Below are 26,541 nucleotides of genomic sequence, written 5' to 3'. Positions count from 1 at the left end.
CACTTCAGATGTACTCTGTGGGGGCAGTGACAGTGAAGAACAAGATGGACCAGGGATGTGCATATAAAGCACAATGTCATTACGAAGAAGAAATGTCTCTAAACTTTGTGGTGTCCTTTTGTGGCCTGTTGCAGGACTATGCTGTTTCCACGGTCCCTGTGTATGACAACTTGCATCTCAAGAGCTTCTGCAGCATGGCGGGACCCGGACTCATCATTATTGGCTCAAGTGAAGCTGCACAGAAGGCCCTGAAGGTATGGCAAACAAACAAGCCTCTGGAATTCTCCTCCAGACTACCGCGGTCGCTCTCCGCTCACTCGAGTGCACATTGTTGCTTCTTACACGTGAGCTGAATGCGATTTGAATCAGAGCGTTAAACAGTTATTATTACCCTTTAGTATGTTGCCTTTTTTAAATTGTTTTTTCTTCACACAAGTTCAAGTAACAACTGAAGTGTGTAGTTTGCTGGAACCCCCATTTGTTCTAAAAATGTACAGCTTGACTTTCAACACTTTGTTTGTGCCTGTATAAAATGAGTTTCTCTTTAAGAAAAATAATAATAAATAAAACTACAGACACTCCAATTCACTTATTTCTGAGCAACCTGGAGGAATACACTGTACTTCTCTATTTGTTTCTCACATTTGAATAGAGTTAATAAATACCACATCGCCAGGGTATTTTTAAAACTGCTGTGAATATATGCAAGTTATAATCTCTGGGGCTGCCCTGGCTTCCTCCATTAGGTAATCAGTTACAGTCTCATATGAAGATTATTTCTGTCTGGGTGACTCCTGTAAATAAGTCCAGCCATATTTAGAACAGGCTGCAGTAGAAAATAGAAGGAAGTTAATGGTGTGTATTTCACATTGATAAATACATGAGGTGCCATCATTTTAAGGCAAGGTGGGAATTGTTAATCAAAATATAGTTCTCTGATTAAAATTGGAAGAGGACTGCGTCGCACACCATAGTGAAAGAGGAAGTATGAGCGGCTGCTTCCTTTTTTGTAATTTCATTTTAACATTTTCCCTGAGGCATATAGGTAATTAACTTTCATCTATGCAGAAAAATAAATACTAAACAAGGTTTTGTGCCTCGTCACTCATTCTCATGGGGGACGAACGTGCCAGTTCAAACAAGTATTTAAAAAAACGACAACTATCTCAATTGAATGTGGATAATGCAATAAATTAATAACTAAGCAACTGGGGGATCCAATTTTTGTATTTGATGCTCAGAAAAGCTTACTTCTAATCACCTCTGTGTTTGATATTGCTTGCTGGTGTCAATTAAATATTAGTTGTGCTAATATAGACTTACTCAGTGCTGTAGGGCCTAAGCTGCTGCTACTTATATTTTAGAAACTTGTTTAACAGTGATCTACCTCCCTGATATAAAACCACAAAACCTTACCTCTGGGACTGTTGAGTATGAAAACACACTTTAATCATAGGTCACTGCCTAAATAATGAACAAATTATAAAATGGTCAGTCTCCCAAGTTAGATATGTGACATTTCAGAACCTCGCTGACTTAAGGAAAGATGATTAATTAGGTGGTAGTAGTTTTGAGAAATTGACATAAAAAGGTCAAGGTTGCTAAGAGTTTACACCTTCTCTGCATGTGGACACTTGGGAGCAGGACTCTACATCAATGTATATATGGCAGGGGACTGGAGGAGTGACAGAGATTAATCTCAATATCTACTGCAGTCTACTCTTTACTGAATTGTGCCCCACAAAGGCTGATGCATCATCTGCTGCTGGTGCTCGGCTCTGCCAGAAGAGTCTGTGAGTTCAACGACACCGCCTCAGAGCCACAGCGGGATCTGTGTCCTTTTGTAACTGAATTATTCTTGTCCTCGTTTCTGCAGCCAGTGAAGGAAGAAGAGGAAGGCTTTGCACCTCTTAGAGACTGTGAGAATGTAGTCTCTTTCGGTGTTTGTTCTTGGTCATCTTGAGTACAAAACTGAAATGTCCAGTGAAAATGGATTATCTAATACAGGCTCCTTTATCATATCACGTTGTGTCATATTAGGTTGTCAGTGCATTTTGAGCAGATATCCATCTTGTATGGTCCAATTATATCTATCCAAGCTGTAGTGATTCACAGTGCACTGTTATTTTCAGTATAAAAACAAAGTGCAAATAAGACGCATCTAGCAGTACATTTTTCAAGCATCTGTGCAAAGTGGGATTCACCCTGTATAAAGAAACAATAAAGAAACAAACCTCTAAACCACAAGACTTCTTCAAGCTTTCCTTCCACAGCAGTCCAACATATTTTAAGAAGAGAGTAAAATGAAGATTCACTGTGTTGTTGGGAAAAAAATAATCAATTAAAAAAGTATTTATTGGTTTCAGCATAAGGGACAGCTTTTAAAGAGTCAGGGTATTGATTTAAGAGGCGCAGTCCTTTTCCCTCTAGGGCATCGATTGGGGATGTTGCTTTTGAGTTGGTGCCAGGTTTTATAACTTAGTGACATTTAATGACTAGAATCATAACATTTTTTTTTTTTTTTTCCTCCTGGGCTGGCCAACAGTTTTTAGTTGACAGCTTGTTTAAGGTGTGGTTGTATTCCATTAAAGTGAGTGTTTTTAAAAGCAAATGTTACTTGCAGGTGTGCTAAAGGGATTAATGTCAGGAATTGGGTCTTTAATGTGGTTACTATTCTTGTTCTCCTTGACAGTCTACTGTTTCAGCATTTAGTGTCCTACTGGAACCCTAAATATGTGTTTTCTGAAGCTCGTCTTAAATATAACACTGGAAAAAAAGTATTATTTTCAGTATAGGCCAGGATGAAGTGGCAAAGTTTCCATTTAACAAAACAGTTCTCTGATTGAAACAGTAGGGATATTACTCATGCATGTCAACTATCTAGCACCTACTGAAAATGAAATACATGCAATAGTGTAATCTACAAATTGTATTTGATTATCTCTATTTACCAAAGAAAAAATATCTGATTCTGGGTTTCAGTTAGGACAGGACAAGATACAGCAGGCTAGAAAATAGATAAGGATTGTTAAAAAAAAAAAAAAAAAAACATTTTGAAAGTTTTCTTTTTACTTAAAGCTCAAAAACCTGGAGAAGTGGAATGCATGTGTATGATTCTGCATGTTGTTTTTACCTTAGCAGGTATTTGAACCTGATTCCAATCGTAGCCGTGGAAACGGAGCTAACCTGTGCCAAATTTGACAAGAATGTTTTCTTAACTCTGATGCGGGTTCACCTGGCCTTTCCTCAGAATTGCAAACAACTCTGCAACTTCATTTTTAGACTTAAATATTGAGTTAGGAAGTTTGGAAAAGTACTTGAAGTAATTCCAAATGGTTAAACAAATGATATAGAAAGCAGATGTGGGTTATCCCATCACAGCACTTTCAGCAGAATGCCCAACTAAACCTGGCAACACCCAGCATGCACCTGTAACCAAGCTCAAAGCCAATCATGCGTTTTGCAAACGAGTGAAGTGCTAGATAGTTGACATGCATGAGTAATATCCCTACTTTTAGTTTATTACTTCTGAAAATAGTGTCCAATGTTGTTTACCCATTTTTTTTTCTGTCCATCTTCACCGCTGTGGCTCACAAGAGAACGAGGAGGATTGGAGGCAGAGGTTGAGTGCCTTTTATCGTCTCATCTGACTGGTTTATCTTTACACCCTGTGAACCCAATTAGCACATGTTGCCATGCTTTTGAGCAGTGGATGTCTATGGACAAACTGGGTGATTGTCACTAAGGAGGATTGGTGGCCAACACATTCTTCCTCCATACAGTCTCTGGGTAGACAAATGCTAATTCTGTACTTCCTAGGGCTTCTGTCCAAGACTGTCAACCCAAGCATGACTTAAGACTCAAACTTATGATGCCCTGGATAAATGGCACACTTTGTATATCACGAGTGCTGTTCAACTGTGCCACCACGGATCTGTAAACAGATTACTGTGGTTGCCGGATCCACAGGCTCAAAGGCCAGCGCAGGCATGTGACAAAACGCATCCAACAGATGATAAGTTCAAAATGAGAAGGTTCTTTTTTTATTTAATTTTAAAGGTTTACTTCAAAGCCGAGCAGGGTTATTGCAGTCAATTTATCACTGTGATGTCTGCTAATCAACACTTTTTCTTGTTACACATTTTTCCAACATTGTGACTTCTCTGTGTGGTGAATTTAAAATAAAGTACACATCCAGTCATGAAGTATGGATGTAATTTGGGTGGTACAAAACAGCAGGAGGGAGGGTGTTGCCTGTTTTTCTGTATATCAAAGTAAAATGAGCCTGTTTAACATCTAACCTCCAGTCACAGATCTGTGATAAACCCTTTATCTGCTGTTCAGCCCGGATCTGGAGACACGTCTGCGTCTTCCTCAAAAAGCAATGTTTATAAGTGACAGATTAATATTAAAGTTATACCTCCAAGAACGTTTTCTGCAGTCTCACGATTTAAATTCCCAAGAGTCTGCAAAGTCCTTGAAGATGCAACATTTCACTGATAGGAGGCTGTTCTATTTATTGTAAACAGGACCCAAATGCGTGAGTGTAACAATTAGTACGACAGACCTCAGCCCAGAATCGTTTCTATTATTTTCATTTGGATGTATCATCTCACTGTACATCAAGTACAATAAACACTCAGATCTGTACGGTGGGAACAATTTGCATTTGTTTACTGAATCCTCTTGGTACGTCTTTTTCTGTGCTGCACATGAAAGATGGGCATGTTCTGTTCCTGTGGATGAATTCCTAACATTTACATTTCTTTCCTGTGTCTTTTTTAAACTATTTTAACAACTGTGTTCATGGCACACAATGACAATAACAGATGAGAACCTCCATCCATGCTTCAAAATGTATAAATCGGAAATAGGAATACCCAGTAAGATTATATAACTTTGTATATCTTCTTCAAGACATCTTCCAGATTCTTTTAATTGGACGTTCATTGTGTCCCACCCGTGCTTAAACAACGCAGACTAAGTAGCACCTTAAGGACGGTTTTCCAAACTCCTTTCTAATGATACTTGCAATTAAGTGGATGTAGATTAAGAAGGGGCTGAATAATATGTTAATATTAATCACTGCAGACTTTGCTTTGTTATTGCCAAATTCATTCTTGCAAAGCCATGCTTAAGTTACTCACAGCCTTATAAATCAAACACTTACATTTGCGGGTAGAAAACAGGGCTGAGAAAGCAACAGGAGTAATGATGTCTTGGATGACTGACATCTGTGATGCTGGTGGGGAGTGGAGGGAATGTGTAATTGTGGTATGTTTCTTAGCAGTCTGAATTAGTGTGTGTGATGGATATATATTCCTCAACATGAAAGCACCAGCACTTGCTTTACTATATATATGCCTAAAGAATGACAGAGGTGCTACTCTTAAGAAATGCACTGGCAGTTACTTGGTCAAAACCAACTTTTGTGGGGGTTTTCTGTGAACACAAATATCACAGGATCTTTAAAACAACAACCTTAGATTTGTCATGTTTCAGTTACCGTAATATAGTTTAAGTCACTTACTACTTTTTTTGCCCTGTCAATCACAAGAGACATTTCAGCACCCAGCAAATGTATTTGGTGAGAGTAATGTAGCAAAATGCAAAGCCACAAGCATGCAGATGTACATGTTTGCTAAGGCTTTTTGTTTTTGCTGGAATAGTTGGTTGGCATTGCAAACCTGAGGAGAAACATTAGCATCAAGAACCCTTAGAAGACGCATGCCGTAGAATGTCAGAATGTGACAGTGATCTAGAATGAATACATCATTGTATCATAAATGTAGGTCAAACATTGCCCCCTACTGACAGAAAAGCTGTACGGTAAACCATTTGTAAGTTAAACAGCTCATACAATTGCTGGTAAAAGCATTTGTATACCTATTAATGTGGCATACACATTTATCCTAAAACGATGTGTCATATATGAAACTATATTCATATATAATAGTGTTCATAAGCATTTTATAGTGGGAATCTTAATGTACCTGCCATTTATGTTTCAGTTTGTGGAAATAATTTGACAACGGCACAACTAAAACAATCCAACTTGCCCCAGTTTTTGGTAAAATGCATAAATTACATCGACACGACCTACTATCAGTTTGTCCTAGAAGCTGTAGATATGTTAATTATACTGCCTAGAAAAATAGTGTCCAAATTTAATTGGAGTACCAGGATGTAATATTATGTTTTTAGGATTAATATTATTGATAATAAAATTAATAAGATTACTTTTTTGGGGGGGAAGTGAATGATTTCGCTTTAAACACTCCAGTAACCATACAACACTTATCTTTAATTAAAACCCTGATAATTTGCAGCCTGGGAGAGAGCCATTAACACCACTTTAACGCCGCCTGTATCTGATTCTGTATGCGCTAATTAAAACCTACATCACCTACTTCAGCACAATTAGCGCTTGTATAAAGGAGGGTTGAGTCTGGCTGGCAATATATAATTACAGTATAGTCGAGAGCCACACTGATTTACACTTTATCCACATTGTCTTAATAATGCATGATTGAGATGAATGGCAAATCTTGTTGTTTGAACACATGTTGATTAGGTTTCACTGAGGTAGCACAATTAAGGTATCTGTCAGCTGGCTTTAGAGTATTCCTTTCAGAATAGATGTCTCTTCATCTGTAGTTAAAGCAATAGGCCCTGGCTTTTCCTGGAAAACTTTATTTTCTGAAACAAATAAAAACGCACAACCTGCTCAGTCTATCCTTAGAAGACACAACCTGCTGAATGTGAATAAAATATGTATACACACAAAGAAGCATGGGAAGATGCATGCTTGGACTAACAAGAAGAGACAAACTAGGTTTTCTTTTGGCATTTTCACCCTGCATGAAGGCAGTTTTCCTCTTCACTTGGAGAGCTACCCTTGGCACTGTAGCTGCCTCAGCCTGCCCATTGATGTCTGCTGTCTACTGTCTGTGCTGTGGGCTCGCAGTGTGGAAAAAAGCAGATTGCACTGATACTAGTCAATGTTTAGGAAGTTCTCCTTTACTAGTACGAGAAGCCAGTTGAAGAGATGAACAATTGTCGTGTCCTGAACCTGGGGCCTGTAAAATTGACAATAATTGCAGATTCTAAGTAATAAAAAAATAAAAAATGAAGTGAAAAAGCATCACAATGTCAACACTGCATGCTCTCCAGCTGGTTGCCTTGGTAAGTGGGCTGATTGACAGGTGAGACGCACAGCAGGGGGCTTTCCGAAGCCCCTCTCTGCACTCTTCACTTCACAGGGGCTTTGTTAAGCTCTCACGTGGAGATGGCAAAATCTGCTATACGTGTATTCTAGAGGCTACATTAATAATAATTACAGTGATTATAATAATTGTAATTATGATAATAACGTTCTCTGAAAGTGTACCTATTGGACTGGCTGACTGGTGCTTTAGCATTCATGTCATGGACTCCAGCGATGATTGTGCTCTGCTGAGTGCACTGGACAGCGGGGGAGCTCTTGATTAGAGGAAAAACTGAGAGCTCTTCGGCTCCCTGTCTAACTGAATGGCACATTGGTGGGGGTTTCACTGGATGTTAACCTCACCTCTTATGGCCGTCCCAAACTACTGAGTTCTGTGATGTGTAAGCAGACCAGTAGAGCATTCTTACTCACAGACAACTAGTGCACGAAAGAAAGAAGTGGGTTAAAGATGTTATTCAAATTTAAACTTCACTTTCCCACTGGCTACATAAGCCTCTTATTTACCTCCAATGACTGAAGTGACAGCAGGAGGAAAACCACTCACTTCCTGCAGATTGTGATGGATTTGCTTGACAGACTGTGGTTAAACCGGGGCAAAGTGAAAGCATGGTAAAAACACAGCTAATTGTTATCACTGTTGATTTTCATTTGTCTGAGACCTCTGTGCAAATCAACTCACAATTCCAAATGGACGTAGTATGATTTATATTGGTAAACCAAAATATAGACAACAAAATACAAAATTAAACATAATACAGAGAAAAGAAGGTGGCGGGGGAGCCCTGTGGGTAATGCTGATGCCACAGAGGGGCTGGTATTTTAAGTAGCTTTAATAAGTTATCTATTATATATTATACTATTATAAGTCACATATGACTTACCAATCACAGAGCAGCATTTCCCTAAATTCCTATACCTCTTTACATTGTGTGTAGATGTCATCCCGTCCAGAGGACTATCAGTATTTAAAAATAATAAAGTTAATTATGAATCCTGTCATTACCTTTGACTTATATGGTTAACAGTTACATGGAACAAGTTAATTTCTGCTTTGATAAAATATACCAGACATGAATGACTCACCCGAATGAATTACGCTGACAAGACATTTAGATACTGTTTTTTTTTTTTTTTTTTAAATGAGCCATTCATTCCTTTTTCATTGTCTATCGAAATTAATTAATTGGTGTTTAAAAGGCACCTCTATAGTTTGCATCTGCAAAAATCCAGCAAACCTCATTAGAATAATCCTCCGTCCGACAGAAAAAAGCCTCCTTCTTGGCAAACAAAACAGCGGAGGACTATGCTGTCAATCAACTGAATTTGCTTTTTTGCAGGAATGATACATAAAGCCCTGCAAGTCCGATGCTGTTTTGGCAAGTAAGGGTTGATCTGGGATGAGCATCAATGGTTTGAGCCACATTACTCTCAACCAATTATTTGATGCTCTGAGACTTTAATCAGAGCTTTAATCAGAGCTTTGACCCATGTTGCCCATGGTCAAATACTGGTTGCTCCTGCCTCTACCCAGAGGAAATTGACTACTGGTCACGGTTCTCCTGCATTTGTATGTGCCTAATTGGTGGACGGAACGGCCACACTTAAACTCAATTGACTGTAAATTAGCATCCAAGGCACCAAACCATCAATTAAGTGTGATTTCCTATTGCCTGAGGCATGCTGGGAGTGCTGCTGGCTTTCACTGGACTCCCCATCAGAGTAAGCATCGGAGAGTGTGGGCTGGTAATTGCAAGCTATCCCGTTTATTAACTACAGGGAGGCAGAAGTGTGTGTCAGTTTCCTGTGCTATCGTATCTTGTTTTCTCTGTGAGTGTCAGATCTACGAGAGCCCCAGCTGCCACATCAGCCCTGTTTATATATAATGCAGGCCTGATATCTATCGCATTCACCCTGGAGGGAATTTTTTCATTTTCTTAAATTCTTCAAGAATTCATGTGCTTTTGGAATTAGTTAACCCTTCCGCACCCAGATTGTTTCAGCCCATCACCTTTTCTGTACCATCTGTGGTAGTTTGCTGTCTTTCAGAGAAGAAAATGTAAACAGTGTGTGTTTGAACAAAAGCACTGTGGTGATTATAGCATCACAGAAGCAATCAGGTAAGGATATGTTGGTGATGGGCTGTCAACTACATTTTCTTACACTATCACAGGTGCTGGAGTAATGATGTCTCTGTTAACAGTTTCTTGCTATTTTTAGTTTATCTGCAATTAGTTTGTGATCAGACTTAATTAACTCCAAATGATGACAATTTTCTAAAAAAACAACAACAATACAACAACAACCCAATTACTCTATTTTTAGTATAAATAAAGCTGCAGTTTAAGGGTGTTTGAAAACCCCAAATGCCATTTATATTCTGATATTGTGGGATATTGCTGAGACATCCATACATATGGTAGCTTGTAGACACATGATGGTACGCCAGAAGTCACCCTTATTCCTAAACTCCATCTGACTGGCTTGCCAAGGAAACAAGGTCACATATTTTCTCCCGTCTCTGAAGCTATATTGGGAAGACCATTCCATCTGGGCTGGAGAGAATTAAAGTAATTTATATACACCACAGTATGATTTACTATACCACACACTGGCACCTGCCTGAGCTGCTGTAATAAAGAGAAAGTGCACTGGTATATGAAAGCCTTCTTTCATCGCATCGCTTTATTAAGATCCAGGGACAACGAATGATTCTCTGCCCTGGATGCCGCGCTACCTTTTGTACTCAAACAGAGAAGTGGATAAAGATTGACCACCTGGGTCAGCATACAAGCTGGGACAATATTTATGATTGCAGAGTGAGACAGGCCAGGTCACCGTTCTTTCTTTCTTTTTCTTTTTTATTGTTTGTTTGTTTTTCATTTTACTGGAAGATCTCCTCTTAAGAGTCCCTTTCTTTTTAACAGGAGTCTGAGACTTTCTTTCAAAGCTAAGCACATCATATTGGGTTAAATATACCAGCTATCCATTGTTTTGACCTTCATATAATGCTATAATGTGGCCAATAAAATTAAAATTTTCCCTCGCCCTCGTGTATGTGTTTAAGTCAGCTGAAATGCTCAAAAAACCTTATAAGCAATATAATTTTGAGGTGTGTTGGTACACATCATATTGCCTGTCCTTAACTGCTGTATCCCAAATTCATCCTCATCAATATCAAATTAGTTCCTCCTCATCTATATGAAAATGTTTGCCTCCACATTAAGCTGCCAAAGCTGCCTTCAAATAAACCAACACAACAGGAAATGTGATGCCCCTAACGAAACGTGCGTCAAGCTTTTATACTTCCCTATATTGAAAGAAACTACTAAGCAATGGCAACTCTTCGTCCATAAAGGCCTCCATCATCATTTTAGCCATTGTGAAAGAAAACACAATCACGCGATGAACAGGAGTGCCGCTTTTCAGAGTTTCTAGGAAGACTGTCACAATGCTTTTCAATCAGCAAGTGTTGAGAGTCTTTTAGCGGATTGTGCAAGATGAGCCAAATAGCTAAACCTTTGCACATATAAAACAATCATGAGAAACCTACAAAAGTGAGTGATTTATGTCGCAGTTCACCACTAAGCCCAGTTGTACATTTCCACTGTGTGCTACCCTCTGCCTATAACAACATCATAATACTAGTTAGCACTCCTTAATTCATAGCATGTTCTAGAACTATTTAAACAACAATATATTTTTTTACGGCTCTGTCGATTATTTTATTTTAGTTTTTTTTTAACCAGGTAATTCTGCTTTTTGGGGTCCAGATATCCAAACCACACATTCCTCGAAAGCCACGGTTGTAATATTTCCACATCACTCAGGAACACTGGCATCCTGCTCGCTTGGACCACTGTCTTATTCCTGGTGCAAACTGCGTTAACACATAACTTTATCGTGATATACGGCGGCATTTCACCACTAAATTTTACTTTTCCTAGAAAACCAAGTACAGAAGAGGGGGGTTAGGGTCGGTTTACCCTGACCATCGTATATTTATTACCTTGGTCACAGCATGGGGTGCAACTGGAGAAACGCAGCACATCCAGAGGGCAGGAGCGAGTTTTCTTCAGATTCGTAAAGTAGGCCTTTATTGTCAGAGAGTCTCACGATGTGTTTTATTTGTCTTTCTGCAGATCATGCAGCAGATGAGTGACCACCGCTATGACAAGCTGACTGTACCGGATGATGCAGCGGCCAACTGTATCTATCTAAACATCCCAAACAAAGGGCACGTGCTGCTGCACTGCACCCCGGAGGAATATCCCGAGAGTGTGAAAGTGAGTCTCCGGGAGCCTCTTCACTGCACACTCTTAACGTGCACTTTGTTGCAGGCATGGGCTTCGTAAACTCAATAGAGGTTGAGTAACACAAGCATTGTGGTGGTGTTGTTTTGCAATTTATGCTAATTGGGTTGACAGGTTATTTATTTGTTGATTTATTTCTGTTCCTCAACTTGGAATGCACTGGAGAGATGAAGAGAACATACACAACCTCTGAAGTGAGCACTGAATGGATATCTGCTTCTGTTCAGACTGCAAGACCATAGTACAGACTGTGGTTATAAGGATGACCAGACTCTTTTTCTCTCTCTCTCCCTCTCTGCTGCAAATTCAAGGGAACCCTTGTTGGATTAAAACCCACAAAAACCCAACAAAGTTTAGCACATTGTGCACCTCACAAGCCAGCAGTTTCTATAATCTATAATTCTATAGATATAAGCCTTCACCAGTTAAGCCGCTTGACAGCATTTATTCTGAATTTTCAGTTGGTAGACGTTCCAGTAAAAGGTCGAAGTCAGTTATACGGATGTCGTCCTCCTCCTCCTTATATAAACACTAGCAATAATAGGCAAACAAATAGGCTTCTTCTGAGATAGAATAGGAGTTGGCAATAAATGGTACAAAACTATTTTGAGAATAACTATTCAGTTAGGGAACATAGGTTGTGTTTTTGATGATGTTGATAAATGTTTGAACAAATTTTGACAATGGAGACCGTCCCTAGATGTTCAATTTTTAAATTTTACCTAATTTTATAGGAATGAGAAACGTTAACGAACATCGTGGAAACACCATTAGAATCTCTAATTTAGTTTTTTTTTATTCCAGTCCTCCTGTAACAAAGCTTTTAAATGTTCAATTAGGCATAGTAAAGGTTTGTTTAAAAAACAAAAGTTTATGTTAAGTACCCTTCTCTGCTTCTGCTTTCCCTTACATTATCTTTGATAGTAGCCATAGAAAATGTGAAAACTTTTTTCCTTTTTTTTTTTGTAAAAATTATACATTTTCAGGAAATGTTCTTGTGGGAAAAAGGCTTAATAACATTGCTGTACAGAAATACACAGAGCAATGTGTTTTGGGCAATGCTTATTGCTTCAGAAGCATTATTCAAAAATGGTGTTATTTTGTAACGTAATTGAAGCAGTAAATTAGGCCTCTCAGGATAGTTACCAAAAGAATCATGCCTGTTGTACAAAAAGACAACATGTTCTATAACAATTTAATGAGGGTAATTCTCTGCATTGTTAGACATTACCTTTTGTAGCAATACTCTGGTTGATTATAAATGCAATGCCTTCCAGAACACTCCATTTTGCTCAATTATTGTTTAAGGTTCATACAGGGAAATAATAACTTGATAATGTAGTCCCTAACCAAGGGGGTACTGGTTTACGTTCCTTTTTGCCTGTATTTTTATGCACGCTCTGTTACACAGGGACTGAAATTAACTGCGAAAAACATATGATTTATTGTGGAGGTTTTTCTTTGTTTATTTTTCTTTATTTGCAAAGAGTTGGGAATGGTGTCATTCTCATACAGTAGAAATGTCTGATATTTCCCATTTCCATGAGCCCTGTTGCGAAATACTGTGAGTCTGGATGCTCTGATCTCCAATAGAAGTTTGAAAGAGCAGAGGCATTCTGGGTAAATGTCCGAATTCAGGGTTGTTTTCAGTCTAAATAAACATGCCCTTCTAATGACACTGGCATCGCTGTGTTTTGAGGAAGAATGCATGACTTCAGCATCTGAGAAACAGAAGATGAGAAAGAACCAACAGCAGATTGCTCAAAGTCCTGCTATCCCATCATGCACCTGTGACATGTGCAGTCGTGTTTGTCATTCTAGGATCGGCCAGTAAAGTCATCACAGGACCAACAAATAATACTACTCCAATTAATGAACTATCGAGGGATAGATAAGAAGAGAGAGACTGGCATCCTTAAAGGACTGCACCTTGTCTTAGGATAACACAGTAGGTGCTATTCGAAAGGGCTGGAAAATAGCTTAGATGAACAAAGCACCCACCCACGATTATTTTTGTCTCTGTTATTTTAATGGAACACCATTCCTGTTACATTGCAAACATCCCACTATCCCAGTACAATCTTTCTTACACACACAAGGAGGCCAGTTTGAAAACAAGCACTAATCTGATAGCATGACAAATTGACCGCTGTGAGTTTGGAGTGCTGGCTGGATTCATAGCCCCTCGTTCCTGACGTTCTCTAAGAAGATTTATCATGGTGCATCGAGGGGCTTTGCATTTCTGGATGTTCCCCTTAATACAAAACATTCTTACCCGAAATCCCTGGGATATTTTTAGCACTGAGGTTATATAACAGTCCCACTTCTGTAATGTCAAGGTAAAAGTTCACCATAAATTATTTTCCTTCTTGCTTTTCTGTTTGCTGGGGGGCTGTTTTCAGAGGATTCAGAGGGAAATCAATTAAATCATTGGACAAAAGGTCTTAGAAACTTTGCGGTCCTGCAGACCTTATAAATTTCAGCTTGTGTAATAGGATCTCAGTTGGAAGTACAGTCCACAATAAATAAAAACATAAAAATAAAAAAAGCAGCAGTAAAAACAGCAGTATCAGGCGATTTGATTTAGTAATGTTATAGCGCAGCTTTCAAAAAAGGGTTTCCAAATTTTCCTTGAAGCCAAATTGTTTTCATCAAAGCACAGTTCTAGTGAGAACCGAGTTCCTTACATCATGGCAGCAGGATCCATGGAGTTACAGCTTGCTGCCCTATCGCTGCAGAGACGTAGCACTCGGTGAAAGTGTTCGGTCTTGGAACAGTTTTAGGAAAACACTGGTTGTTGCTGGAGAGGCTCCATAAAATGACACATTGGTTTATACGTTTTTTTGGGATGTTGTAACATTCTCCCTACCCCCATTCCCTCCTGCCCTTTTTTCTTTAATAAAAGATTATGAAATATACTTTATACTATATACTATAAAGTATGGAATAAACTTGTATTGTTTATTGATAGATTTTTTCTTCATTTACTTCATGGTTTTATACAAGGGTTACAGTAATTAAATACAATGTATTATAAGTGAAGGTTTGCAGGTTTAACATGTTTGTCAGTCTTACTTTTAAGAGACAGGTCTGTAATCTTATATTAATTGCTGGAGCAACAGCAAAATACTTGCATCACATACTTATGTACTTTTGATCAAACTTATAATCATGCATCCATAATTCATCTTAACACCCAAGAGTATTCTAGGGAAGGACCTGCAAGAAAACGCTTAGGATGCACGATACGCTGTGATTAGTGGTCACAATCTTATTGGATAAGAGTTCTTTAAGAAAAACAGTATGTATGAAAAAACGCTGATTGTCAAAATATTGCTTAACACCTACAGCAAAACACGGTAAATTGAAGGTCTGTGGAGTTAGTGAAGAAAACTACATTTTCTGACGAAAAAAAAATGGATGCAAATTGCTGGATTGCTCAACAGCTGTGTGCGGTTCTTGGTCATTAAACTGAGATTCCCCCCCTCCCCTTCCTTCTTTCCTGTCATTTCTGCAGGTTTTTGAGAAGCTAAAGGACCACATGTTGATACCCGTCATGAATGCAGAAAAAGAGAAAACTGACGGGGCCCTCACCTGTTGCTCTATTCTCATCAACAAGAAAATGGAGATCTGAGCCACACCCCAGACATCTCCAGCGGACTGGCAATGAGGTCACGGTGGTGTACAGTGCCGCGGCCCGTGCCCATCTGAGCCATACCTGTGCTTTCAACCCCGCTTGTCAGTTCCTGGGCTCCTGATTGTCTAAATATTGATGAATAGGGTGGACTGATTGGTTTCATATTAGTTTTGAATGTCCTATGTAGTAGATGTACAGTACTTCTATGCACTTGAGGCTCTGAAGAAGAAAAATAAAGACTATTAGCAGAATCACTGTATTCAAATTAATTACAATCTCAGATTTAAAGCCCCACCCCTTTATTAACACTGACTATGGATGAAGACTTCTATCAAATTGTTCTTGTTTTAATAATTGTATTGTTTCTTGGATGTTTAGACTACTTTGGCCTATTAGGCATTCCAGTTTTAATGTGTAATATGTGCCAGTGCTGTTGAGAAGCAGGGGGAATTCTCCAGTAGCAGACACATTTGTGAAATAGTGTATCTTCTACAAGACCGATGCAGCATCTTCTCAAACTAGAATGTTAATTCTCATTCCCAGCTGTGATGTGGTGCTAATTGTTACATCCAGCTGATCTGAAGCTGCAGAGACTTCACTTCCCACGGCAATCAAAGATCAGTGCGGAAGTCCCTCTGTAGACCGCAGTTTCCCATCTCTCTTTGTGCCATCGCCTATCTGTTTGTTTCGAGTGCTTTCTGTTTTACTAGTTTGTAACCTGACCGTGAAACTGCCTGAAAGGTGCCACTGCACTGTGCTTCCTAGCTATAATAGTGAATAACTGGAAGAAGAAAAACTTTGATGTTTAACATGAATTATTTATTTTAGATAAATCATTATATTTTAAAATAGATGATACCCACCTCTTTATTTGACAGGACTGTAGTCTTGTTTCTCTTTATATAAGAAAAAACAGACAGGATTGGAGAGCAGTAAGGATAAACATTTTCCTGGGAAACTGGAGCCACTATATTTCTCTCATGTAATAACTGGTTCTGTTTATCCTTCAGCACACAAGGAGGAATTACCGGAGCGGGCCCTGAAATCAGTATCAAAGACTCAGATCGGCCCCTGGGCAGTGTCAATATGAGCAAATAACTTGTATGGTGTACGTGAATATTTGTTTACACCATCTGAACATGACCAGTAAAAGATGAAAAGAAAATCGCCAACAGACGTGCACACTTTTCTCAACTTCCACAAATCAATTTAGAATAACACAGGTCATCAAATCGGAAACGTACACATTTCTAAAATTTCACGGACAACATTTGTTTTACTGTTGTCAAGATGGATCTGTGATAATGACTAGTTAAATCAGATTTTTTTTCCATTACTTCAATTAAATAGAGAAGAGCAGAAACTCAATACAAAATCTCCTCTCTGAAGGAAAACATGTTCTGAATATCTATAACTTAATATTTCTTATAAACTATGATGACTGTTCAGTACCATTTGCAAATTTTATGGTGATGAAATGTGGAAGGAATTATTTTGGAAGAAGCTTGTTAGCTGGTAAACAGTCCCAGTTACTTTTTGCTCCATACATTTTTGGTGTAATTTATGATAATGATATCATACAGTTTGGCACGGGTTCAAGAGGGCCAGCAGTAAAAATGGTAATTTGTGACATGAGCTGTATATTTTACGGGAGACGTTTGGCAGAAAGAACAATAATACCACAGTTTGCTGTGTATCCCATCTAGAGCTCATGGAGAGAAACACTGAGCAGATGTGCGAGACACAGTTAGTGTCCTGGCATCTCAGTCTATTGATACAAAATTCTTGGGCATCAGTTTATCAAAAGTTGCCAGCAGAATATATCAATAGGATGAAACGCCAACATGTGAATCTTAACTGTTGTTTTATGTGGCATGGTTTTTAGCTAATGGGAAAGGACTGCCTTAGGACTGACACTGACTGACTAGCAGACTAATCTATTCCCTTTTGCAAAAAAAAAAAAAAAAAAGTATAACTTCACATCCAACTGTACATTCACAAGCATGACCATATTACAGTGAGTTTCAAAAATCCATGATCTCAGTGACTTTGTGTATTTGTAAGCAGTGCCGTGACCTGTTTTAATTAGATCTTCCTCAGGATTGTTTGTTTTTAGATGGTTTAGTTTGCCTAGTTTTGTGCCAAAGACATCAGTGCATACAGATGTGTCAACTAACAACTTCTTTGTTGATCTTAAATACTGACTGTCTGGGAGGACGCATCCCTTTTGTTAAATAAAGTTACAATCCAATCCCTAATTTATTGCCTGTTTTGTTGATCTTACCAGCTTTAAGAATACAAAAGCGATGCATACATATTTGCTCTATGTAACAGTAAGCATATACTGCAAACTAAAAATTCATACCTATCTGTTATATACTTTATATAAGACTGACCAATTACAATCTCCTAACGATGCCTAAACTTTGGTGTCAGAGTGCCACCTAGTGGTTTGGTGTAAGCACAGTTGGATCTTAGGGAGAACTGATCTAGGTTTGGAAGAACAAGGAGGCTTTAGTGATTTTGAAAACTGATGCATCACATTACACTCAGGTTTCAATCCCTGAAAATAATGTTATGATGCAAGAAGGCCAATTGGACTACAGTTCTGAGGAGAATTATGGCACAAACATGTGAAGCATTAGAGGTTGTTGTTGTTACTGGCTCATTGCACAGTATGTTTGAATAGTTCTCTGAAATAAAAGCTGAATTACACTGATAGAACAGAACTGGGCAACATCTGGTCCTTCTAAGCTAACAACAATACAAAAAAAGACCGTATACCACAAGGCATGGAACAAAATGGCCTTGGTTTTAAAATACTAAACTACTTAATATTTGAGACTTCATAAATCTGTCAGAGCTGTTTAAAACTGTGCTGTACCAACACTCTTTAAAAGAATGCTTCAGATAAGGAAAACGGCAGAGAAAAATAATATGAAAACAGTTCTTTAGAATTGCCCTGAAAAAATAAGATTGCAAAATAACTTACTAATGCAAGTCTGCACATTTGATTTGATGGTGTCCAGTGGGCTTTTCTGTTGCTGTACTTCATGATGGTTCAATAATTTTAAAGGATTCATTTCAGATGAATATGAGGAAGGAAATGGAAAGCAAATTAGCAACAGGTTGCATAATGTTTCATCCCCTGGGGTTTAAAGCACTACCCTAGAGGACTTCTTCCCCTTAGTAAACTGCTGCAAAACTTCACTTTGAGACGCCTTTTCAGACACTGTTTTGTTGACACTTAACATTGCATTTGTAGGATGGGTGACTGTTTATAATAAGTAAAATAAGTTTTGATACTATTGCTTTTTTTCATGAGTTATTTATTTTGATTGCATTTTATTTTTAGCTGCATTGTTGAATGCACTGTCTTTCATTCTGAGTGTGAGAGACCTGTGCTTTATATGATCAGAAACATCTTGAAGAGATGTGAATGAAATATTAAGCTAGCATGACCCTGGCTAATCTACAGGTTCATTTTGTTCCATTGCACCCACCAGCCATCTCATACTGACACTTACAAACTTGGTAAAGTAGTAGTAGTAATAATGACAATAATGATGATGATGATAATAATAATAATAATAATAATAATAATAATAATAATAATAAATGTCCTGCCGTAACTTGTTTTTGTTTCTTTAGTGATGGTTGTGCTACATAGTACAGGCAGGGAGCTCATTTGTGTTTTTGTTCCAGTCATACAACAATGGTTTCAAAGCCATACTCTGTTTGAAGCAAGGCATTGTTTTGTCTTCAGTGAACATTCATTAGTCAACAATACTTATATAGCTATGATGTAGATTGTTTTAAACAGCTAAATATTGAATTGAATTTACAGTAATAAATATGGTCGTAAACAAAAACAGATGGCAATGACCAATGCAATCTGTTTGGTTCTAATCTCAGTGTATATATGTGTGCATATCCTACATTCATCAATAAGGTTTTAGTTTGAACTTGTTATAGAATATTTATATTGTTTGAGTCACTGGTGTTATAAAACATCCAGGGCGTTATAGACTGCCACTGTTGGAATCGATTCATTTACCAGGTAGACAAATTGTGTAGTTACATTTGAACACATGTAGTTATGTTTTCACTGTACTTGTATGCCTATTTGCATAACTTTGTTTAATTATATTTGTCAGGTGCGTTTACACGTATTTCTTGGAGTATGCCAACGCATTATTTGTTGTATTAGTCCGTGATTTTGTACTGAATTTAGGTATCTTCTTGTTGGTGCATCGCCCCTGCCCTTGCCACGTGTTATGACGTCACGGCGAAACCAGGAAGTGCCCGATACAGTTCTCTTGGGCAAACCTTGACATACCCAGGCTTTCGCTGTCTTGCTTGAAGCACATTTACTGCTATGTAAGCCTACGAAAACCCACGAATTCAATCAGCCAATACAGTTTTTGGAGATCGAGAGGGGGTGCGAGAGTGATAACGTATTTATTTGCGGGCCACGGTCACGTTTTGGCAACTCTAGCAAACTTAGTAACTGCAACTCTGGTTGTGCGTAAAATTGAAAGGCACCCCGGAAGACGCGCTTAAAGTATTACAATGGATGTCCCACACCTCACCGAAGATGAAATGGCAGAAATAAAAAAGGAAGTAAGTGTTACGATGTTTTCTGAAGCTCAGGAGTTGCAGTGTCGTCATGCGGGGCGATTAAAAACTCATTTTAAAACGTGCGGGATGAAAGGCGACAGGAGGCGGTTTATCCACACGAAGAGAAAATACAAGTGAGGTTTCTGTCAGGCAAGCACAGTCAATGTGTTCAGCACACCCTGCACAGAAATGTGTGCTGACTGAATAGGTTTAGTTTCTCCTTCTCTCTCTGGGTGTCAAGTTATTCTTCATAGTTATCTGCTGCGAAACTGGAGTGAAATTCATGCGTAACCATAATCCAGCGTAACATACTGCGTAAATGACTCTGCCTGTCTCTGCTAATGTACTCCTTTTTAATTGGAAGTACAAATACAGGAAATCAATGCAATACAATTAGTGTAGCCCAGTGTTTCTGCACACAAAGAGATCTGGGGAATAGTGCATTCGTTTATATTTGTCTGGCACCAAACAAGGTGCACAGGCTACTATGTTTGCCATTGTTAATTATTCGCTGATGTAAATCCAACAGTACGTGTTGTCACTGCATGGCCGCTGAAGCACAAAGTGTAGGTGATACAGTTAATAAATGACACGTTTACCATCCTGAACCAAATCTACGGTTTCTGAAGCATGCATGAGTCACAATAGCAAAGCACATCGCGGTGCAGACTCTGGGTGAAAGACATTAGTGATCATCCTTTGCTCGTATTGAATAAAGTCGTGCATATATTCCTTGCAGAAACTACAGGTGGAAGTTATGGGCTATACAAATATTCATGCGATTTTTTTATTTCTTTTAATTTTAAAAGTTGTGGGTCCATTCAATGTGTTCATTTAATGATAACAGAATAGGGCGTTTAACTTCATGTGTGGGAGGTTCCCAATGTTAAGCTTTTCTATTCAAATCAGATCTTAATTCCTGGAGATGACCCATGCCTTTTAATTCCAGCATCCCTCCTTAAACTCCTACACATGTGACTCCACCATAAAACTGTGGCCACCTTAGTGAAAATGTGTCTAGTCCCTGTAGCGCGAATGTTAAGTCTTGATATTTGTGATGCTAAAAACCTTGACCTTACAAACCTGTGCACAGTTGTAGTTTAATTAATTGCTGGAAGGCACTTTGTACGACTAATAGGCTGAACAAAATGGTGATAGGGTACAAGTTTGTCAATTGCAATCTGGGGGTAATTTTGATTTGGGATTAGCCTAAACGTAGTTTTACAAATGTTGGCAAAAGGAAAAAGTATTTTTTGAAGACCGTAGCAGACTTGACTCAACAAATGCCTGGCTTCCGTGTCATTTTTTTTTTTTTTTTTTTTTTAGGCTCTGGAGAGACTCCGGCCTTACCTGTGTGACAAAATTATAGCTGACAGACACTTCGACTACCTGCGCTCCAAGAAGATCCTGACCCGGGAGGACACGGAGGAGATCAGCTGCAGGACCACCCACAGGAAGAAGACCGGCAAACTGCTGGACTACTTGGCCGAGAATCCCAAAGGCCTGGACGCCCTGGTGGAATCCATCCAGCTGGGCAAATCTATGAATTTCATCATCACCAAAATCACAGACGAAGTTCAGAAAGTGAAAAACGAACGAATCGAATCCATAAAAGGTATGGACATTTCTTCTCCTTTCTCTTCCTCTTTTTCTGTTTAGCAAATTCTCACACCTCAACAAAACACCTCAGGCACCCACTAGCAGGGACCTGAGAGACCAGATCATTGCGGTTTTGGTCTCACGCTGTGTTTCTTGCCTTGCCTTGCAGCCGGAGCCTCCTGCAGTGGATGCCAGCCGCCAAAGTGCATGGGCATGACCAACGACCTCTCCAGAACTTTCTCTGATGACTCCAACTACGAAAAGGGCCGAGATTCCACCCTGCTATTCCACCCTGAAGGGGAGTGGAGCCCAGGCACGTCGACGGCACTGGGCCTGATGAACCTCCCATGTGATTCGCACAAGGAGAGGGATTCCATGGTCGGCAGCAGCGTCACTGTGTCCTCCACGTCTGTCCTACCCAAGCCCGGGGATCCTGGGGCCCCGCCGCTCCCCGAGGAGGTGCAGCTCGAGCCAGAGGGAGCGTGCGGGAGCACGGGGAGCAACGATGCCCAGTTTCAGCCCCTTCGCTCTCGTTCTCTGTCTCCGAGATACATGAACTCCTAGACTCCCCTCCCCCACCCACGACTGCTCCTCCCAGTATATATATCTTTCCACTTCCCAGGGACTGGTGATCTGCATCTTTAAACGCTGCTTGACTGCTCTCACAGAGACTGCCTCAGGAAAAAAATGTACCTTGCCATGACTCATGTAGTGGTTTTAATTGCTTCCCACGGACCCCCAAGTTGTAAACATGGGGCCACCTCCTCAGATGACTGTCGTGCACACCACTGGAGGGAGATTGAGATGGAAATGTAGCAAGTCCTAAACGTGTTGCTGACGTGAAGTCTGTCGATGAGTTTTCGGAAATTAAATCAGCACGGTTACAGCAAGAAGGACATTTGGCCAATAGGAGTGTTTACGGATAGTTTAATTGTCATCTCGAAATATCAGTATCTGCGGCATGGCTTGGTCATTTTCTCTGCCCTTCGTTTTTCAGGTGCCTTCTTTTTGGCCTTTTCTAAATGTGATACATGTGGGATTTGGGGAGTCAATCCATGCCTATCACATGTGGAAGAAGATCATTATTCATTGTGGTTTTGTGAGTCTGGAATAAAGTCGTCGACTGGCTTTTGATTTCAAGCGTACCTCAGGGACGATTCCCCGGAAAGGAGTTTCTTGTATCGCGTGGAATGCAAAGGTTAGCTTTGGTTCGGCTCAGTGTGATTGAGACGAGTTCGCTCTGGCCAGGCAGTCTCTGTGGGAACATTTGAACTCTTTAAATATGGAAGGGGGGGGCAATAATCTCTGGAGTAAATGCACAACCACCACATGCAAGGACAGAATTCGGGAGAGGGGGGGAAATGTGTGTGAGCACATTCAATGTAGAATGAGTAAACTAATCATAATTTTGTAAAGAACTGATGGAATCAGGAACTGAAGAGTGGTGGATGTGAAATAGTCATTTAAAAGCTATGTAAACCACTTTTTGTTCAGATTTAAGTATTTTCATGACGTAGTATGATTCGTAAGTACTAGTAGAAATTACTAGTATTGGACCAATAATACTAAGAATAAAAAGGTATATATTGTCCGAACTCAATGGAAGAAACGGAAAAGGGATTACAATTATTCAAGTGATGTTATATAGAAAGAATATCGAATACGCTGAAATGTCAGGTTTAAAATTTTACATCGTAACATTAATTTTTAAAAAAATACTAATTTCTTTGTCATTTGTTTTAAATATATGGAGTAATGTCCATTGCCCTTTTTTCAATAAAGTATTTCAGAATATCATCCCAGTCTTCAAGAAAGCAGTTTCAGCTTTTCTGTAACCGGATCATTGGTTTTTGGTAATTCAAACCATCTGTAGCAGCTTCTCTTGGATTTTTCAAAAGATAAGAGAACACATTTTAATGAGAAAGTATAAACTAGTATGCTGCAATAACCAAGTTGTTAGTTATGTTTTATTCAGTATAGTGTAAATCTACACTGTTGTTACTAAGGCTCGGATTTCCAGTATTCATTTTCAAAGGTGCCATGCTTTTTATTGTATTCTATTTCTTTTTGCTGACAGTTAATTGAAGGAGTATAATTCTGTATGAGCTATTACGTCACAATGCCGGATTTGATATGTGCAATTGTCAGCCCAAAGCACAGAGTATATATTGAGCAGATTTGAACTTAATTTGTATAAAGCTGACCATACAACAGATCAGGCGAAAATCATGTCATGCCTAAAATGATATTCGTTCATTACACAGTCTTTTAAGTAATTCATGTTGATTTGTTAAAACTGATAATATATATTTTTTGTTACACAGCAGTTGTCAGTAAGGTATTAAAGCAATCCGGAGTGATACTGCTGCTTTGAATCATTCTACTTTTGAATACTCTGGTGGTCACGTGAGATTTAGTCATATACCATTGTTCTTCTGTAGCTGCTAACCTGAGAAATAATTTTACTTCATAGTGTGTGTGTGTGTGTATATGTAAATATCACATATACACTATCATTTTAATGCATTTAATGTTGCTTTTACGTGCAAAGAGTGCATTCCTCAGACAGTTCTCCTTCCATCATTCCAAGTCTGTAATAGTCGCTAAATGTTTGTTTAGCCTGGTATTTGGTTAACCTGCTCTCCCACGATGTGTCTTTGTCAGGCAAGATTTCCTGCTACGAGATGAGATTTATGATAGGAGTGCTGTCTTCACTGTCGTCTGTGCTTTCTTTCATCCTTATGCATGCTGAAGGAAGAATGTCACAATGATTCAGACATAAGAGGAACTTATTTCGAATATTTAGTTTCCATCATTATTTTTGTACATGAATGGTATCTTATGTTTTCCTTATGCATTGCATTATGTATAAATATATATGTCTGTGAATGTATCTGTCTCTCTCGCGTGCACTCCAGATACACACATTTATATTTTATTTTACTGAACATAAACCTGGGGCTTTCAAATAAAGTCTTTCGATACTGTCATACTGATAAATACTATGCAATGCTGAATTTGAATCAGGTTTTATGCTTTGAGCAAGAGATGCAGGAATGTAGAATAATAAAAATGGTGCTGTTTGTTTACCTTGACTGATACTTGTTTCCAATGTGGCTTCAGGTCTGTGGTTCATTGTGAGGCTGTAACATTTGCAGTGGGTTTGCGAGTAAGTTTGAATGTACCATCTTTCATTTGATCACTTTATCATTTCCCAGCATGCAGCATGTGAGCAAATAATGTGAAGGTGTCCATACTCTACACACCAAGTAAGAATGGGATCATTCAAAAATATCTGTATTCATGTGTGTAAGGAGGTATTTATATTTGACCAGACTTCCCCTTTTTACAGACAACATCTCTTCTATATTGCATAAGTGGTATGTTGCAGAATGACTGCAGTGAGGTTCACAAAGCTAATATCATCCATTTCAATGTGACGCTGAAATTGTTAAAGGAACTGAAAATGCCAAATTATAACTGCACATCTTAAAAAAGGGGGAAAAACTTAACCATCTAAAAAGTTCAACTGAAACTGCAAAATATAATGTACTTAACTTTTTTTGTTTTGTTTTTTACCTTTGAATGTACACAAAAATATATATAAAGACAATCGGGTCTGAAACTAAATGGAATGATTGTGAATACTGGAGTAAAGTGTGTAATGATTTTAAAGAAAAGATAAACTTGTCTGTTAGTTTCCTGAGAATAAAATAACTCTGTTCTCGCATTCCAGGTGTTTTGCTCACTGAAATTATGCCAGACAGTATACATGCTCTGCTGATTGCTCACCCGTAACTCAGCAGATTACATTCTTCTCCCCGGTGTTGTTGAAAGAGTGAGTAATGCATATTCCTGAAATTATACGCTTTGCTTTAGAAAGGGAACTTCCAATTGCTTGTGGTACTTTTCCCTCCTGTAATAGATGATACATATTTTTCAGTGCCTGCCACACAGTTATTCATACATGTTGCGACTGCCTTCCAATATCAGTCAGAAGAATGTTTACTATGCGTGTTGTAAACCTATTTAAAGAATCACCCATTTTATGGATAAGAGAGGGTGGAGATGCAATGCATGCAATTAGTGTGCTAATTGTAACAGCAGAAAACAGCCAAGAAATCAGATGGTGTTCTTCAGTAATTGTGAAAGCCAGTGTTGTGGTTTTAAATATTCACCATATTCAATGACAGTTAGTAATCATAAAGTCGAGGAAAATCCCCCAGACTTTCAGCTGATCAACCTCAATTGCATTGATTAACCCTTAAATGTAGTAATTATAGATGCGGTTGGAGCACATATCTATCCTGATGTATTCTTCAGTAGGTACTTCCTATTGTTTGTTGAATATGTTCTGCTCGATACATTGCAGAACTAATGAAAAATTGTAAAAATCTTTCACAATAAAGCTTGTAAATTATTTTTGTTTCCTACAGGATTTGTCACACCCGTCTTTTTTCTTATTAGTTGCATTTTTCAACTTCCTGTTCAGCACAAAGTGATATATGAGATTAGTATCTCTAAGACTATTAGCTTTGTATATATTCGAGCGTTACAACAAGGGGAACTAGCACAGACCCTAAAATGATTGGTTTATTTGTACTCATGTGTTACTTGGCGTGTAAACAAGTAAAGTATCTGTGATTGTTTTTTTCTGTTACATTGTATGATTTTAATAACTTTTAAAACTACTGCAAATACCCCAAAGGAGAGCTCTTTTGTGTTTCAGGATGTGGCGGTTTAACACTTTCTGGTTAGCAGAAAAGACTACTTCTAAAGAGCATGCTTGGGATTTGTCTTCCCTGCAGCAGCTTCTTCTGTGACCACAGGGCTATGTGTTCACCAGGACACTGAGAGTGAGACAGGATTTTAAAGTAGCCTTTAGTTTAACACGGAAATACATTAATTCCACTGCCAAAATTAGTCCCATTACACTGAGATGGCTACATCACATAAAGGCATATAATGCATTAGTCTATTTATGTGTTTGCCGTTACTAATTTTATAACATTTGTCTTCATCTCCGGTTAATTAATAAATCATCATAAATGTTAGCTGTAATGCTGATAATTATGTCTGATCTACCCACTGCACTGCATTTTGTACTTCATATTATATACTGTATATTACTGTTTGTTGTATTTTGT

At 38.6% G+C, this 26,541-nt stretch overlaps 2 protein-coding genes across 3 annotated transcripts in view; both read left to right on the top strand.

Annotated features, from left to right (window-relative positions):
- Nucleotides 1–17,433, top strand: part of ddah1 (dimethylarginine dimethylaminohydrolase 1) — an 80,764-nt gene extending 63,331 nt beyond the window's left edge. For both annotated transcript variants that reach the window (XM_066692642.1, XM_066692641.1), the window contains exons 4-6: nucleotides 135–254; nucleotides 11,368–11,511; nucleotides 15,056–17,433. In XM_066692642.1, the coding sequence (XP_066548739.1) occupies nucleotides 135–254; nucleotides 11,368–11,511; nucleotides 15,056–15,172 (381 nt within the window). In that variant the 3' untranslated portion in view covers nucleotides 15,173–17,433. The remainder of the gene's footprint in view (nucleotides 1–134; nucleotides 255–11,367; nucleotides 11,512–15,055) is intronic.
- A 2,012-nt stretch (nucleotides 17,434–19,445) lies between these two features.
- bcl10 (BCL10 immune signaling adaptor) lies at nucleotides 19,446–25,827 on the top strand. The gene is made up of 3 exons (XM_066691657.1): nucleotides 19,446–19,798; nucleotides 21,122–21,410; nucleotides 21,564–25,827. Exons 1-3 carry the CDS (start codon nucleotides 19,748–19,750, stop codon nucleotides 21,956–21,958), a joined length of 735 nt encoding a protein of 244 aa, XP_066547754.1. The 5' UTR covers nucleotides 19,446–19,747; the 3' UTR covers nucleotides 21,959–25,827.
- The last annotated feature ends 714 nt before the right edge of the window (nucleotides 25,828–26,541 follow it).

Source organism: Amia ocellicauda, chromosome 19 (genome assembly GCF_036373705.1).
Source record: "Amia ocellicauda isolate fAmiCal2 chromosome 19, fAmiCal2.hap1, whole genome shotgun sequence".
Lineage (NCBI taxonomy): Eukaryota > Metazoa > Chordata > Actinopteri > Amiiformes > Amiidae > Amia > Amia ocellicauda.
The sequence above is the reverse complement of the archived record's forward strand: the minus strand, read 5'-3'. Positions and strand labels throughout refer to the sequence as shown.